A 14,987-nucleotide genomic window follows, 5' to 3' on the forward strand; every position below is an offset into this window, starting at 1 on the left:
TTTTAATACTGCATGCAAAATCCCACAATGGGGCATTCATAGTGAGCCTCACAAAGCTGAATACAATGATTTCCTTGCTAGCATCACTGTGGGAGAAACTAGAAATATCACACAAGCTACCATAGGGAGCATTCACTTTCCTGCCATACATTATTTTGCTCTCTTTATAGGTAGATGCATTAATGGTAAACATGATCATAGCCATCTTTGCACATAGGATCTTAGTGTCCTTAAGTGTGCAGTGTTGGGTGATAAACGATATAACTTGGGGGCCATTATTGTGAGGAGGTTACATCTTTATGTTATAGATGGAGATTTATTTGGTGGGATTTATGCAACCCGTTTAGCTAACTATCTTGGAGTACCCATAAGGGGGAATGACATTGAGTTACCACCTGCTTTTCTTGATTATAATGCTTTGGTTCGCTACCAGTTTCTTGTGAGGAACGAACCGTCCTTCCTGTACCGACTAATCTTTGACCGACAGCGCGCTGTCCATATTGCTCTTCCTGCTCCTTCCTTCTTTAACTTTCAGGTCAGAGGGAGATATTTTATAACCGAGAGGAGGTGAACGAGTATGAGAGAGAGGTGGAGGCCGCTCGCCTCCATGCTGCATCCCTTCAGGCAGTAGCTGCTGCATCCTAGTACAACCCCGACTATCACTTTGGATATCCGCCAGGCCAGTCGTGGCCCTAGACCAACTTAGGCCAAAAGCCTAAGCTTGGGGGAGTACGTATTTCTCACCGACATTACATTCATGTTCACACACTCATTCCAATTGTCGGTGTTCATACTTTTTCATTGTATTACCCATGTTAGTTTATTTTATTTTTGCCGCTTTCTTCTTGTGTGTTTGAAAAACTTTGAGAAAAAAATAGTTGTAGCTTATTTCCTTTCCATGTTTACTTAGTAGTAGTATTAAAGAAAACCCAAAAAGATTCCTCGTTCTTCTTTTGCTTGTTGGGAGCTTTCCCGTGTAAATAGTTTTTCTCGTTCTTGTTTTACTTTCTTCAGAAAAACAAAAACTCCAAAAACATTTCACTGTGTTTTTTTTAAGTTCTTTTCTTTGGGGGTCGAGAGGAGAAGACCACGATGAAAATGTTGAGTGGTTCTCATATGCATTATTATTGATCTAACGAAGAGCCCATATTACCTTGTCTTCTCCTCTAAATAAATGTTTGCAGATTCCAGCATAGTCCAATGCACGTGCACTATTATTATTATCCACACCGTTCGGTCATGCAAGTGAAAGGCAATAATAATGATATATGATGAAATGATTGAGATGAGGAAAAGCTGGTATGAACTCGACCTATCTTGTTTTTGTAAATATGATTAGCTCATCGTTCTTGATTCAGCCCTTTATGAATGAAACATGTTTGCAGTGACAACTAGAGATTATAGTCACTCATGCCATGCTTAATTAGCTAGGAGTTTATAATGGTTTACCTTGCGTGCCAACATGCTTTTAAAATGGTTGTGATGTAGTATGATAGGATGGTATCCTCCTTTGAATGATTCGAGTGGCTTGACTTGGCACATGTTCATGCATGTAGTTGAAACAAAATCAACATAGCCTCCACGAAATTTATGTTCATGGTGATTTATCCTACTCATGCTTGCACTCAATGTTGGTTAATCTCAATGCATGTTTATGACTGTTGTCGCTCTCTAGTTGGTCGCTCCTCAATCCCTTGCTAGCCATCACTTGTACTAAGCGGAAATACTGCTTGTGCATCCACTTCCATAAACCCAAAGTTGTTCCATATGAGTCCACCATACCTACCTATATGCGGTATTTACCTACCGTTCCAAGTAAATTTGCATGTGCCAAACTCTAAACCTTCAAATAATAATCTGTTTTGTATGCCCGAATTGCTCATGTAGCGACTGGGGGCTGTTAGTATCTTCCATGCTAGGTGGGTTATTCTCACGATGAGTGGACTCCGCTCATCATTCACGAGAAAATGGCTGGTAACCGGGATGCCCAGTTCCATGCTCAAATCAAATCAAAATATAATTGCAAACAAAACTCCCCCAGGATTGTTGTTAGTTGGACGGTACCCGTTGTTTCGGACCAGCCGTGGAATGTGCTTGTTGATGGTGGGGAGTATAAAATTTACCATTATGTTTGGGAACCGCCTATAATGTATCTAGTATGGAAGATACCGAGATCTCTTGGTTGTTATGTTGACAACGAAAGCATACCGCTCAAAATATTATTCATCTCTATTTTAAAAGCTCGAGCTCTGGCACCTCTACAAATCCCTGCTTCCCTCTGTGAAGGGCCTAACTATTTACTTTTATTGCTGAGTCATCATCCTCTTATAAAAAGCACCAGTTAGAGAGCACCACTGTCATTTGTATGCTTTGCTATTAATCGATATTGAGTATGACTGTGACTGGATCTATTTTGCCATGAATTACAATGTCTAGTTAGTCCTTGATCTTCACGGGTGCTCTGCATTTATGTTTTGTGGTCTCAGAAAGGGCTAGCGAGGTACCATTTTATTATATCATATCATGATTGTTTTGAAAAAGTATTGTCATCCGAGATTCATTATTATTGCTCGCTAGTTGATTATGCCATTGATATGAGTAAATGTGAGACCTAAATGTTATTGTGAATATGGTTAGTTCATAATCTTTGTTGAAAACTTGAATGCTGGCTTTACATATTTGCAACAACAAGATCAAACAGAGTTTGTAAAAGTTTTTCTTTATCACTTTCAGTTTGTCAACTGAATTTCTTGAGGACAAGCAATGGGTTAAGCTTGGGGGAGTTGATACGTCTCCATCATATCTACTTTTCCAAACTCTTTTGCCCTTGTTTTGGACTCTAATTTGCATGATTTGAATGGAACTAACCCGGACTGACGCAGTTTTCAGCAGAATTGCCATGGTGTTATTTTTGTGCAGAAATAAAAGTTCTCGGAATGACCTGAGAATTCATGGAGAATATTTTTGGAATATATAAAAGAATATTGGCGAAAGAATCAACAAAGGGGGGCCCACCTGCTGTCCACAAGGGTGGAGGGTGCCCCCCTAGGGCGCACCCCTGCCTTGTGGGTCCCCTGGACCTCCACCGACCTCAACTCCAACTCCATATATTCATGTTCGAGGACAAAAAATGAGAGAGAAGGATTCATCGCGTTTTACAATACAGAGCCGCCGCCACCTCCTGTTCTTCTTCGGGAGGGCAGATCTGGAGTCTGTTCGGGGCTCCGGAGAGGGGAAATCGTTGCCATCGTCATCATCAACCATCCTCCATCACCAATTTCATGATGCTCACCGCCGTGCGCGAGTAATTCCATTGTAGGCTTGCTGGACGGTGATGGGTTGGATGAGATTTATCATGTAATCGAGTTAGTTTTGTTAGGGTTTGGTCCCTAGTATCCACTCTGTTTTGAGATTGATGTTGCTATGACTTTGCTATGCTTAATGCTTGTCATTAGGGCCCGAGTGCCATGATTTCAGATATAAACCTATTATGGTTTCATGAATATATTTGTGTTCTTGATCCTATCTTGCAAGTTATAGTCACCAACTACGCGTTATGATCCGGAAACCCCGGAGTGACAATAGTCGGGACACTTCCCGGTGATGACCGTAGTTTGAGGAGTTCGTGTATTCACTAAGTGCTAATGCTTTGGTCCGGTTCTCTATTAAAAGGAGGTCTTAATATCCCTTAGTTTCCATTAGGACCCCGCTGCCACAGGAGGGTAGGACAAAAGATGTCATGCAAGTTCTTTTTCATAAGCACGTATGACTATGTACAGAATACATGCCTACATTATATTGATGAATTGGAGCTAGTTCTGTGTCACCCTAGGTTATAACTGTTGCATGATGAATGCCATCCGACATAATTATCTATCATTGATCCATTGCCTACGAGTTCGTTTCATATTGATCTTTGCTTCGTTACTTTGCCGTTGCCACTGTTACGATTGCTACAAAACTGCTACTGTTACTTTTGCCACCGTTACCGTTACTTCCCTAGTACTTTGCTACTAAATACTTTGCTGCAGATATTAAGTCTTTCAGGTGTGGTTGAATTGACAACTCAGCTACTAATACTTGAGAATATTCTTCGGCTCCCCTTGTGCCGAATCAATAAATTTGGATTGAATAATCTACCCTCAAAAACTGTTGCGATCCCCTATACTTGTGGGTTATCAATGTATAGATTGGATTTGTGGTTTCTGAAACTTGCAGCGGCTGGAATTGTGTTTCGTCGACTCGCCTAGGGTTTTTGGATTTTCGGGGTATTTGTAGAGTAAAGAGGCGGTGCGGGAGGCAGCCGAGGTGGGCACAACCCACCAGAGCGCGCCCATGTGGGTTGTGCTCCCCTCGGAGCCCCCCTCTGGTACTTCCTTGGCCCATCGTGTGTCTTCTGGTCCAAAAAAATTCTCCAAAAAGTTTCGCTGCGTTTGGACACCGTTTGGTATTGATTTTCTGCGAAGTAAAAAACAAGCAAAAAACAGCAACTGGCACTGGGCACTATGTCAATAAGTTAGTCCCAAAAAATGATATAAAGTTGCTATAAAATGATTGTAAAATATCCAAGAATGATAATATAACAGCATGGAACAATCAAAAATTATAGATACGTTGGAGACGTATCAGTGACGATGTGTGAGGCTGGAGCTGCAAACATGTCTTCAAAATATTCCAAGAAACCAACAATCAATGTATTTATAGCCGAGGCACAGGAAGACTCACCACCTACAATATTCAACCCTTATTTTCCATGCTTAAGACCAAGAGTTGGAACAACAAATAATAAAAAGAGGGCTAGAGCTCTCTAGAATGTCCAATGTCTACATAGAGTAAACAAACCGAAGTATGTACCTGAAATACAGTCTATCCATATGCAAACACAAAGTCTATGGCACACTCGATCTTATGTCAAATGTAGGAGCTAGACGAAATATGTCAACTGGGGGGGCAAAGAAGAATACATATGAGTGTTTGGGAGGGGCAAAGGCCAAAAAAATCCATGTAAGCCCTCCAAAACAAATTCTTCACGACTTGGTTAAAAGATGGGGGGGCATGGTCCCCTCAGACTAACACATAGACCCGCCTTTGCTTGCATCCCTAATAGAAATGTCGCCCAACAAGATCACTTAAAGTGTTGTGCACCCCAATGAAGCTGCAGTTGTACAATGCGGCTTTATCTCCGTTGATCTGCAAAGCGACTGCCGGGACAGGTGAAGCTACACTCGTAGAATGCAGCTCTGTCTTCATTCATGTGCAAAGCAATTGTCAGGACAGGTTCTCCCACGTACGTGTTCTACAACAAAAATCGGCTGAATGTTTTAGAAGACAAAGATGGAGTCTAGTGTTTTGGTATATATGATCAAGGCTAAAACTACTAACTTAAGCTTACCCAATTTCTCAAGACAAAGATAGACTCATATTTAATACCTTGAAGGTAAGGAACCTTGCCATGAAGTTTCCTTCATCGATGTCCATGGTGGTTGTTTCATTGGTCGCATGGGGACGACGCATGTGAGCATTCTTTGGCACCTGGTAGTCATCCCACTCGATCGAGGAGTCGTTTAGCTTTGGAGTCAAAGTTAAGTCTTTGGGGCACCAAGGTTAAGTCTTTGTGTAGGATATGGATGTCTTGCCCCACAAGTCAGTCTACATACGCTATGATATGAAATCTGACCGTTAGCCATGTATTGTGTGTATGTTAGTGAATGTGCCCCCAACGGCCATATCAGTCATCTTGGGTTGCTCCCCAATTATAAATAGCCCCCTACCTCAATCCTTTTTGGTTGGTTGATCCGCGTGATTTGACAAGTGTTGTCTGAGCAACTTTTCCTGGCACTAACATGAGGAGTCCTAAGTGAGGAAAACCCGCAGAGCCTAAGAACTAAAACTGTTATTGAGCATCAACGAAAAACTCAATCAAACCCTAGCTTGGACGTGCTACTCTTGAGGATTGTGCATCCTCTAGACAGTTAGGCGTCGTTCAAGAGCATCCATCATGTGGATTCGTCAAAGAACAAGTACGTACCGGTCCAAAGATCACCGCAAGATCTATCACGGGTGATTGGGTGAGTTCAAGGAACTTGGCTCACGGAGAACAAGGCAAAGACTTGTGTGTTCACAATTGTGGCTCAGCCTCTTCAACCCAGACGTTGTACCGTGTCGGGAGTTTGAACAGGGGTAAACAAATCTCTATGTCTTCGCCAAGCAACGAATTCTAATTCCTCGCTCAATTTATACTTTCTATAATCTGTTGAGATCTGAGGAATTTCTCCTTCCTCCTTTCTCAGTGATTGGTGCCAAGACTACTGAGTACTTACATTCTGTTCCGCTGCTTAGATTTTTGCCAAGTGTTGTACTTTGTTCATTCTGTGAAGACTTTCGTATGTACTTAGACGCTTAGATTTAAATCTCCAATCCCCCCCCCCCTCTCCGCTGGTCAATTCTTCTGATCCTATCAAGGTCGTTTGCACCCACCTGACTAGTACCCTTCACTAGCACGCCTCCGACACCGCACTTCATTCTCGCACATGCTCCCCTCGCCCTCATGGCTAGACGAAGCCATGCAATGGCAGGGGGCGGAGGGGGGAGGGAGAGGACGACGGAGCCGGAGTGGTCTCCACCAGTATCTCGTGGCCTCAGGCGCCCGTTACTGTGTATTTTTGCAAACGGGCGCCTGCAGCGCCCGAAGCTGGGCCGGCCCAATTATTTCCGCAAACTCACAAAAAATTGTGCAGCGATCGTCTTCGAACCCGCGACCTCTGTGTTCGAAGGGAACGACACTAGCCATTCGACCATCCAACCACGATGTGAAAAGCATTCATTTTCAGCTTGCTATTTCTTCCTTCCATCATGGTTTTCCTTCTGGACGTTTGCATTCGTTTTTTCATTATTTTTTTCTTGCTTTTCCCTTTTTCTCTTTTTTGAATGCGTGGATTCTTTAAAAAATCATGAACTTTTTTCTTCAAAATCGATGAACCTTTTTTTACGAAATCCATGAACTTTCCCTCATATCCATGAACATTTCTTCAAAATCGGTGAACTTTTTTCAAATTTTGACTTTTTTTTAAATGGATGAACTATTTTGCAAATTCAATGAACTTTATTTCAAATTCAATGAACTCTTTTCAAATTCAGTGAACTTTTTTCAAAAATTTGATGAACTTTTTCAAATTCAATGAACTTTTTTGAAATTTTGATGAACTTTTTTCAAATTTTGATGAACTTCTTTTGAATTAGATGAACTTTTTTAAAAAAATTGTGAACTTTTCTGAAAATCTATGAACTTTTTTTCATTTTTTGTGAACTTTTTCAAAACCAATGAACTTTTCAAGTTGTTTTATATTTAAGTTAACGTTTTATTAAAAGCAATGACTATAACTGTTTTCTGTTATTGGACACCAATACGATGTTGGTCTAGTGGTTGTCGCGTTCGTTTGTAGACATGAGATAGTGAGTTCGAACCCCATCTCTCCCACTGGTTATTTTTCACTTTTTCCTTTGGCAGCAGGGAATGGGCCAGATTCGAACCAGCCCAATCAAGAAACGTGCAGGCGCCAGGTTGTCTAACCGCCGACTAGGGGCTCCCTTTCCTTCTCGCAGCGTGTGTATCTTCATGTGGGTAGCGAGGTGGGCCGGTGTTGGCTATTATGACATTCTTCACCTGATTTCCCACCAGTTAACCACGCAACTATACAGAGTTGAGGCAAATTTTGCCTCTGTTTCAAAAAGAAATACATAGGACAGTCCACAAGAACCCAAGCATGATGACCCTCCACCCTTATGAAGGTCCTTCAATCAGGAAAAGCTTTTGCCAATAGAGATGTTCCACGGACTGCCTACATAGCACATATGTTAATATGTAACTGAAAATTATAGGAATGGTGGCGTAGCAAAAGAGAGCACTATTAGTCGTTGCTTAAAATCTCATAATGTAACGCTGTAGCATGTGCACCGTCAATATAGAATAAGAAAGCTAACTAATTGTGTCTAGAACCATCATGGAATTAAGAACTGTAGGGTTACAGTCAATCTAACTATTGCCATGTTGTTTCTTCTTCCTTCTGTGTTTTGGCTTGATAGCATCTATTAGACTCTTAGGTGATCTGCTTTCCTTGAACTCATCTGACTCTCCAGCCGTTCCAGAATTTGACACGCTTTTCACCTCTGGATTGGATTCAGTCAACATTGGTTTGGTATCCTCATGCTTGTCGTCGTTTGGTATAGCTGGTGGATCTGCATATTCCAAGGAAATTTCCAGAATTGAGAAGGATGGGTATGTATGTCATATCAAAGAATCATTCTTGTCCAGTTAAGAGAACAAAAGTTTTCTACAGTAAACACATGCAATAGTTCTGCTGACGGTTTAACTTAAAATAATAATTCTCCATGGTTCGAATGGAGAATGTAACATGGCTTCGTTTGACACATTCTCTTGGAAACAGGCATGTTCAACAAAAAAGAACCAACTAGAAGAATATTGGTTGACCGGAACAAGACGGACATATACATATCAAAATTTGAAAAAGAATCATATCATTAATGATTTTATTGGTTCACTTCGCCATAGAGAATAACTCAGCCAAAGCATGCTTAGCATATGGGAGATGGAACGCATGTTTCAGCACTTTTGTCAGATCATATTTCATGGCTAGTGAGGACTAGAATTGAAAGCTGAAGCATGAACGCAATGTTTGGGAAATTCATTATAGATAGTAAGCACTCAGATCATGCAACTAGACAAAAATGAAAATAACAGGCGAACAAAATTCACAGTACCAGGCAACTGAGAGATTCTGAGGGAGCTTAATGAAACTCCTTTGGAGTATGGATCCCTGCATTGAAAAAATCAGGGTGGTTGGCGAAACTTATATCAAGCAACTATTTAATGCACGGAATTAGAGAAGTGCAGCACTCCAGTAGCTACCAATTTGATGGGCCACCAACGAATGTGGATGTTTGTTTGTGTTTAACAGTTCGGTCCACAGTCAAGGGAGAAATCCTTTTTATATTTTGATGATCATCATCACCTTTGCTTATCTGCTGACCATCATTGGGTGCCTTCGAGGCTTGGTTTTCCAATGCACTGTGAGTGCTCTCCTTCATAGTTACATCAGGAACGTTAACTTTTTTAGCCACTAATGCTGGAGTACGCTTTACTTTCTGCAATGCCTTTTCAGTAGTGTAATCATCGACCTGAACAAAAAAGAATAACATGGGTTTCATCCTTAGAATAACATGCATATATGATCGTGAAAATAGAATGAGGTTCAGAAAGTCACATAATTTCTAGGCATCTGGCTCATTCAGAGAGCCGCTGAACACACATGCTGATGGATTGATCCAAGGGTTTGATTTGCTACTTTGAGACGAACCACCAAGAGGCCAAAATAGGGGTCAATTTGGTAGCAGATGGGTGTGGTAACAAGGCCCATGGCACCAATGGCATGGCCACGCTAAGAAACACTGATAAAGAGATACAGACACGGGGATACAGCAGGGTATATAAATATTTAGAAAAATAAATATCATGTAATAAAGATTAAATGATAATTTTTCGATGAGAGATTTTTTAAGTTGAGAGTACTGAATACATGTTGTCTTAGTTTCATTAATGAAGGACTTTGAGCAGGGGGATACATAATAAGGCCCAATTTCAGAAAACCCTAGACACAGTCAGCTCCTCCATCTGTACCCATTCTCATTCTGCCTCCCTTTGCTCTAGCTGCCTGAGCGCTGCAGAACAGGAGATAACGACTGCGCCACCGCATGTACCTTCTTGCTCGTCGGTAGCTTCTGTCACCATCTTCCTCTCCGCTTGAATCTTCCTCCCTGGCAGCCGCAGTCTCCATCTTTCTCCCTGCCCAGTGCTTCTTCCTTGTTGGCAGCCACCGGCCACCGTTCCCATCTCCCTCCCTGCCCATATCACAGCCGTATCTGGCCAGTGTCCCAGCCTATCCCTATTTATTTTAGTTATTTTAAATTGGAAAAAGAGGATACTCAGGGGTACACGTATCCCCAGTTCTCCACATATCCCAGTGAATCACCGCCGTATGTACAACAACAGGAGACGACCAATGTTGCCATATCAGTGCTTTCTAGTGGCCACATGCCTGACCAGCACAATGTCAACGTTCTATTTTTCTAACATCATTTTGTTTCCTTTTCTATGGTATACAGGGATGTTCAGTGTGGAACTTTGTGGGTTGCTTTTGGCGTAGTATTTTGATCTTCAATAGAGGAAACACGTTACATGTCAGAGTGGTTAACCACAATTATAGAGTTCATGAACTGCATTCTCAATTCACAACCCCTGCTACAGTTTAATATTTCATACAACATTAAAGCAGATATCCAAATTGTAATGAAATATTGGTGATGCAACTTGGCTCACCTCTCTCTTTATTTTGCTTGTTATATCAGCAGCTTTAACTGAAGCAATCCTTAAACACTGCATGATAACACTAGACATGACACCCTCTCCACCAGCTTTCTGAATGGCACAGACATCACCATTCGAGTTAATCGTAGCTGTCATCCTTCCTCCCATAACAGCTTCTTCCTTGTATGTTGGATCGATAACCTACATTCAAAAATTCAGCCAAAGACTGTCAGAAGAAGGGAGCGATATGATGGTTGCTAATAACACGCCTTTCGTGTTCACAAATATTGAAATATATACCATGATATTACCGTCACCAAAATATGCAAAGGTTACAGCTATAGGGAGATGATGAATTGTTAGGGGAAGTGGGTCCCTGACCTGTAAAATACAATAAAGATAGAACATAAGATAAATTCCAAGGCAGTGTAAATGACAGGGCCAGCATCTGATAGTAATGGGGTTGTTTTTGTGAGTACATATTACAGGAAGCTCTGCAAGTCATATATATTTGGTACTTCTCATTATAGCGACACAGAAAACTGGAAAATGTGGTGCTTTGTACGTCCAGCTAGAACTTTGAAGAATGGGTGAGCAAGAGAATATACAATATAACACCTTATATGCCTACCTCAGAGTCATGTACTGTAACTTGCTGACCATCATCCCCACCAACCGTGCATTCAGGCCTCCGGAATGTAGACAAAGCTGCCAATGCAGCGATGTTAGCTGCATCAATGAGATTCCTGAGAGAAACGTCCATATCATTTCACGCGGTTAGCGCTCTACCCAGAAGCATTAACTCATTAGTTACATCAGTAGGCAATATACAACCCATACCCCTCATTGTCCAAAACGTGAAGGTCAACACGCACCGACCAGACATGCTTCCCTGCAACAACACACAGGGATTCCATATCCACGGCTCTGCTCTCCCTGCGACACCGAGAATCCTCATTAAACTCCACACTTAAACTCTTTGTGACAAAAAAATAACTACCAAACAGCCATCTGGAGACCTTAGGCCACGATCAATGACACGGCCCAACTCAATCGCTGCTTCCCCAGGTCGCCCCGGCTCAAAGGCAGGATCAGCCATGGGCGAGAACTCGGTGAATATGGCCAGCGTGCCCTCGTTAGGCCTGTCCTTGTACGGCTGGACCAATTGCGCAGTCACATAACCCATCACACGCGTTTCGCCGAGCTCCACCTCCGCCGAGCCATCCTCCCTACAGATTCCAACAGCAACTTCAGCCAAACATTGATGCGCGGGCAAAGAAGTTCCCTGAGCTCAAACGAAGGGATGGGGAGGGGATTGAGTCAAGGTACCTTCCGAATGCGATTTTGAGCTTGCGGAAATCGAAGGGGCGGCGGCCGTCGACGCGGAGGTCCGACTGGAGGGCTTGCTCGATGAACTCCCGCTCGTTCACCGTCGGGCGCCACCGTGGATCCATCATCTCGTTGCTCGCCGGCGGCGGGAGCTAGGGTTTTAGACGCGGCCGAGGCGGGGGCGGGGGTGTTTCTGCCCTTTTTGAGTGAATTTGGGTAATGTTTGGGAGTGTTGGTGCCCAAATGTGTGCTGCCCAAATTTTGGTACTCTTTTTTCTTTTGATAGAACGTCAGCTTTATGAAACACTTAAACAAAGTTACAAAAGGTCTCCTGGATACATTTCACAGTAGAATGGAAAACAACAACACTAGACAAATTTTTATAAGACTTAGCTAACAGATGAGTAGCTATATTCATTTGCCGACGAACATGCTTGAACACCACAGACACGAAGCTCGTTGAAGCAAACTTTATATCATTGACCATAGTACCAATGGAGGAACGGTCAGAAATACTTGAAAAAATCTTAATAACCAGCGACTGGCAATCTGAGGCAAATATCACTTTGGAGAATTGTTCTTCTCGGATCAGATACACAGCTTTTCGTAAAGCCAGAGCCTCTGCAAGTTTAGGCTTCAATGCCCCATGGATAGGTTCAGTACATGCTACTATATATGTTCCTTCATGGTTCACGGCCACCCCACCTGCCCCTGACATATTAATCTCTGAAAAATTGCAGCGTCTGAATTGATGACAATCACACCTGGCGGCGGCAGAGTCCACATAGTATTGGATGAGGAAGACTCGCGTGTGATAACAGGTACATGATTGAAAAGGTGCTGCAAAATCAGGTTAGTGTAAGCACGAATTTTCTCCATCATATGACGAGGATTAGGAATTTCCGGTGAGTGTCGCGCGTCGTTACGTGCTTCCCATATATACCAAAAGGACACAGCCAGTATTGTGATTTCCTTGTCCGAAGATCTGACAAGGAATTCAAATAGCCACTGCTTAGTATTTCTGAAAGTAGAACGGCATAGTTGGATATCTGCCCACTCCTTAATTGCATCCCATACGGCCCTTGCACGTGGACAGAATAGAAATGCATGCTCCACACTCTCCAGACGACCACAAAAACAGCAACACGCAGAATCGGGGATATGTCGTCGTTGTAATTGTGCTCTTGATGGAAGACAATCTTGAGCAAAACGCCATAGGACAACTTTCATTTTATTGGTATCTTTTACAGACCAAATGGCCTTCCAGTTCTTCTCCTTAACAGCTATATTCGAGGATAGACCAGAGCCACTTTTGCTGCGAGTTTCAAGAAAACGAGCCAACCGTGCCATATTATATGCAGATCGTATTGTGTATTCACCATAATTAGTAAAGGCCATCTTGCAAAGTCCATACCACCATGTCTATACTTGGTTGGTGCCAAAATTATGATTGGCTGTAAAAAGTGCCCACTTATCTCAGGTCTTGTTTGTTTGGGATTCAACTTCATAGAATCAAATATGGATTGGTTGTGTTGGGGAAACGGCTGCAGTAAAGATTGGTCATTTCTTATTTGGTAACAAAGCTGTGAAAACGACTTTGAGCTGATGAAAGGACTAAGATGCCCCTAGAGTATTGAAATGAGTGTAACTTGTTGATTTTGTCTTAATAGACTCTTTAAATGGTATTTTGCTTGACAGTGAAAGATTTGTCCTCTAATAATGTATAATAATATATAATAATATTTCTTTCACTTTCTTGCTCATAGATACATAGACATATAGCAAAAGAAATATGTTTGTCATGCTGCTAGGGCATGCAAGTAATTCATACAATAGAAAAGATAGTCCATATGATTATTAAACCGTACAAAAAGGGAGCCAGAGGATTCGACCGTCCATATAATTAATAATCCATATATATAATTTGATGTTTGTACAGAAAGTAATCTATCTAGCTTGCCATGATAAATTAAGAGGCGTGTCGTTCATCTTGCCTTCATCAGATGATGTCGAAACAACGTCCCCAAGAAATTGTGTCGCGCGTGCCACTGCATGCATGTAAATTCCATTATCATCATATTTATCGAATTGTGCAACGTTATACAATCATTGGTAATCATCGTCTAACTTCCCACCTTAAACTGTGGCACAACCCTATGATGCATCATTTCTTCTTGAAAATGCCAAATGTCCGCTTAATCACATTCTAAAGAGAAGAAGGAGCATGATTTACACCTCAAACTTTTCACTCTGTGGACGTCCAACCCGAAATCCCAGAAAGTAGTAGGTTTGGCCTTTGTAGGGAGCTATATATCCCACTCGATTTGGATAACCGGAATCAACAAGGTAGTACATATCTACATACATAAAGAAGTTAGAACACATGTAATGGTTAATAGAAACAAATTATACAAATTAGTTGACTCGTGTGCCTTTAGGAGGCGCGGGATAAATAGTAGCATACTTCTCGGTACTTTGATGAAAAAACAGTGTGCCATGTACTGACTCCGCCCATCCGGCAACCACAAAGGTAAATTTCATGTCGAAGTCACAAAACATCCAACACATTTTGACTTGTGTAACTATGTCATCTAGTAAAGTCCACAGTACCTTTTGCGGGAACTATAACAGGAATGTTTGTTCCATCAATTACACCAATACAACCTTTGAAGTGAGGCCGTAAATGTTTGTGCCTAATTTTTTGATGCGCACCTGCGAATGTAGGATCTATAGGTTTGATGATGCCTCTTCATAGAGGATATACACAGTGCAACACATGATTGATTTCCTATGAATTGTTTTAATTGATCGAACAAAGCGATCTTTGGCTTGACGAAATGATTGAGGGCCTCTAAGCATCCAGAACAACAAGCCTCGACATTTCTGGTGAGCTCACATCGTTAGTTGACTCAAAATGATAGTCACTCACTAAAAGACCGTGCAAACTCAATAAATCATATGGATACATTATAAACATTTTGTAGCAAGATTTAGGGCGGGCTAATTTTCCCATCACCCATTCATAAACATTTTGCACTACAATTCTCCTAGGTTGCTTATTCAAACAAGTCTTGTTGTAGTGCATAACCATTTGGCCTAAGGTTGCAAGATTGGTATTTAACTTGAGCAAGTCATGAAGTTGTGTTGTCTTTATGTTAGCATCAGCATCACCGCCTCCGTTGTCAATTGCATTCGTCTACAAAATGCAACATGGCAACAACATTAGTTGTCATATCCATTGTTCATCGATAGTGAATGCCTCCTTGTCCAATGGTAT

At 41.8% G+C, this 14,987-nt stretch overlaps 1 protein-coding gene across 2 annotated transcripts; it reads right to left on the minus strand.

The window, feature by feature from the left end:
* Positions 1–7,889: 7,889 nt before the first annotated feature.
* On the minus strand, positions 7,890–11,977 carry LOC109763739 (exosome complex component RRP45A). Of its 2 annotated transcripts, none has more exons than XM_020322603.4 (9): positions 11,711–11,977; positions 11,401–11,610; positions 11,222–11,317; positions 11,013–11,127; positions 10,682–10,762; positions 10,394–10,582; positions 9,030–9,195; positions 8,779–8,834; positions 7,890–8,235 (listed from the first exon to the last, which is right to left on the minus strand). In XM_020322603.4, the coding sequence occupies exons 1-8, from the start codon at positions 11,836–11,838 to the stop codon at positions 8,806–8,808; spliced, it is 1,014 nt and encodes a 337-aa protein (XP_020178192.1). In that variant the 5' UTR covers positions 11,839–11,977; the 3' UTR covers positions 7,890–8,235; positions 8,779–8,805. The 2 variants fall into 2 exon arrangements, with proteins under 2 accessions (XP_020178192.1, XP_020178191.1); XM_020322602.4 differs by having other exon boundaries at positions 8,927–9,195.
* Positions 11,978–14,987: the final 3,010 nt, after the last annotated feature.

This window comes from Aegilops tauschii, chromosome 6 (assembly GCF_002575655.3).
Source record: "Aegilops tauschii subsp. strangulata cultivar AL8/78 chromosome 6, Aet v6.0, whole genome shotgun sequence".
NCBI classification, from domain to species: Eukaryota; Viridiplantae; Streptophyta; class Magnoliopsida; order Poales; family Poaceae; genus Aegilops; species Aegilops tauschii.

What these genes read in the sequence shown, in the direction of transcription:
- LOC109763739 (XM_020322602.4), bottom strand. Translation starts at nt 11,838, where the DNA reads ATGATGGATCCACGGTGGCGCCCGACGGTGAACGAGCGGGAGTTCATC. An exon ending in GTCATTGATCGTGGCCTAAG is followed by an intron (nt 11,318 to 11,400) that starts GTCTCCAGATGG and finishes TCGGTGTCGCAG; the next exon opens with GGAGAGCAGAGCCGTGGATA. An exon ending in CAAGCAAAATAAAGAGAGAG is followed by an intron (nt 9,196 to 10,393) that starts GTGAGCCAAGTT and finishes TTTTTTGTTCAG; the next exon opens with GTCGATGATTACACTACTGA.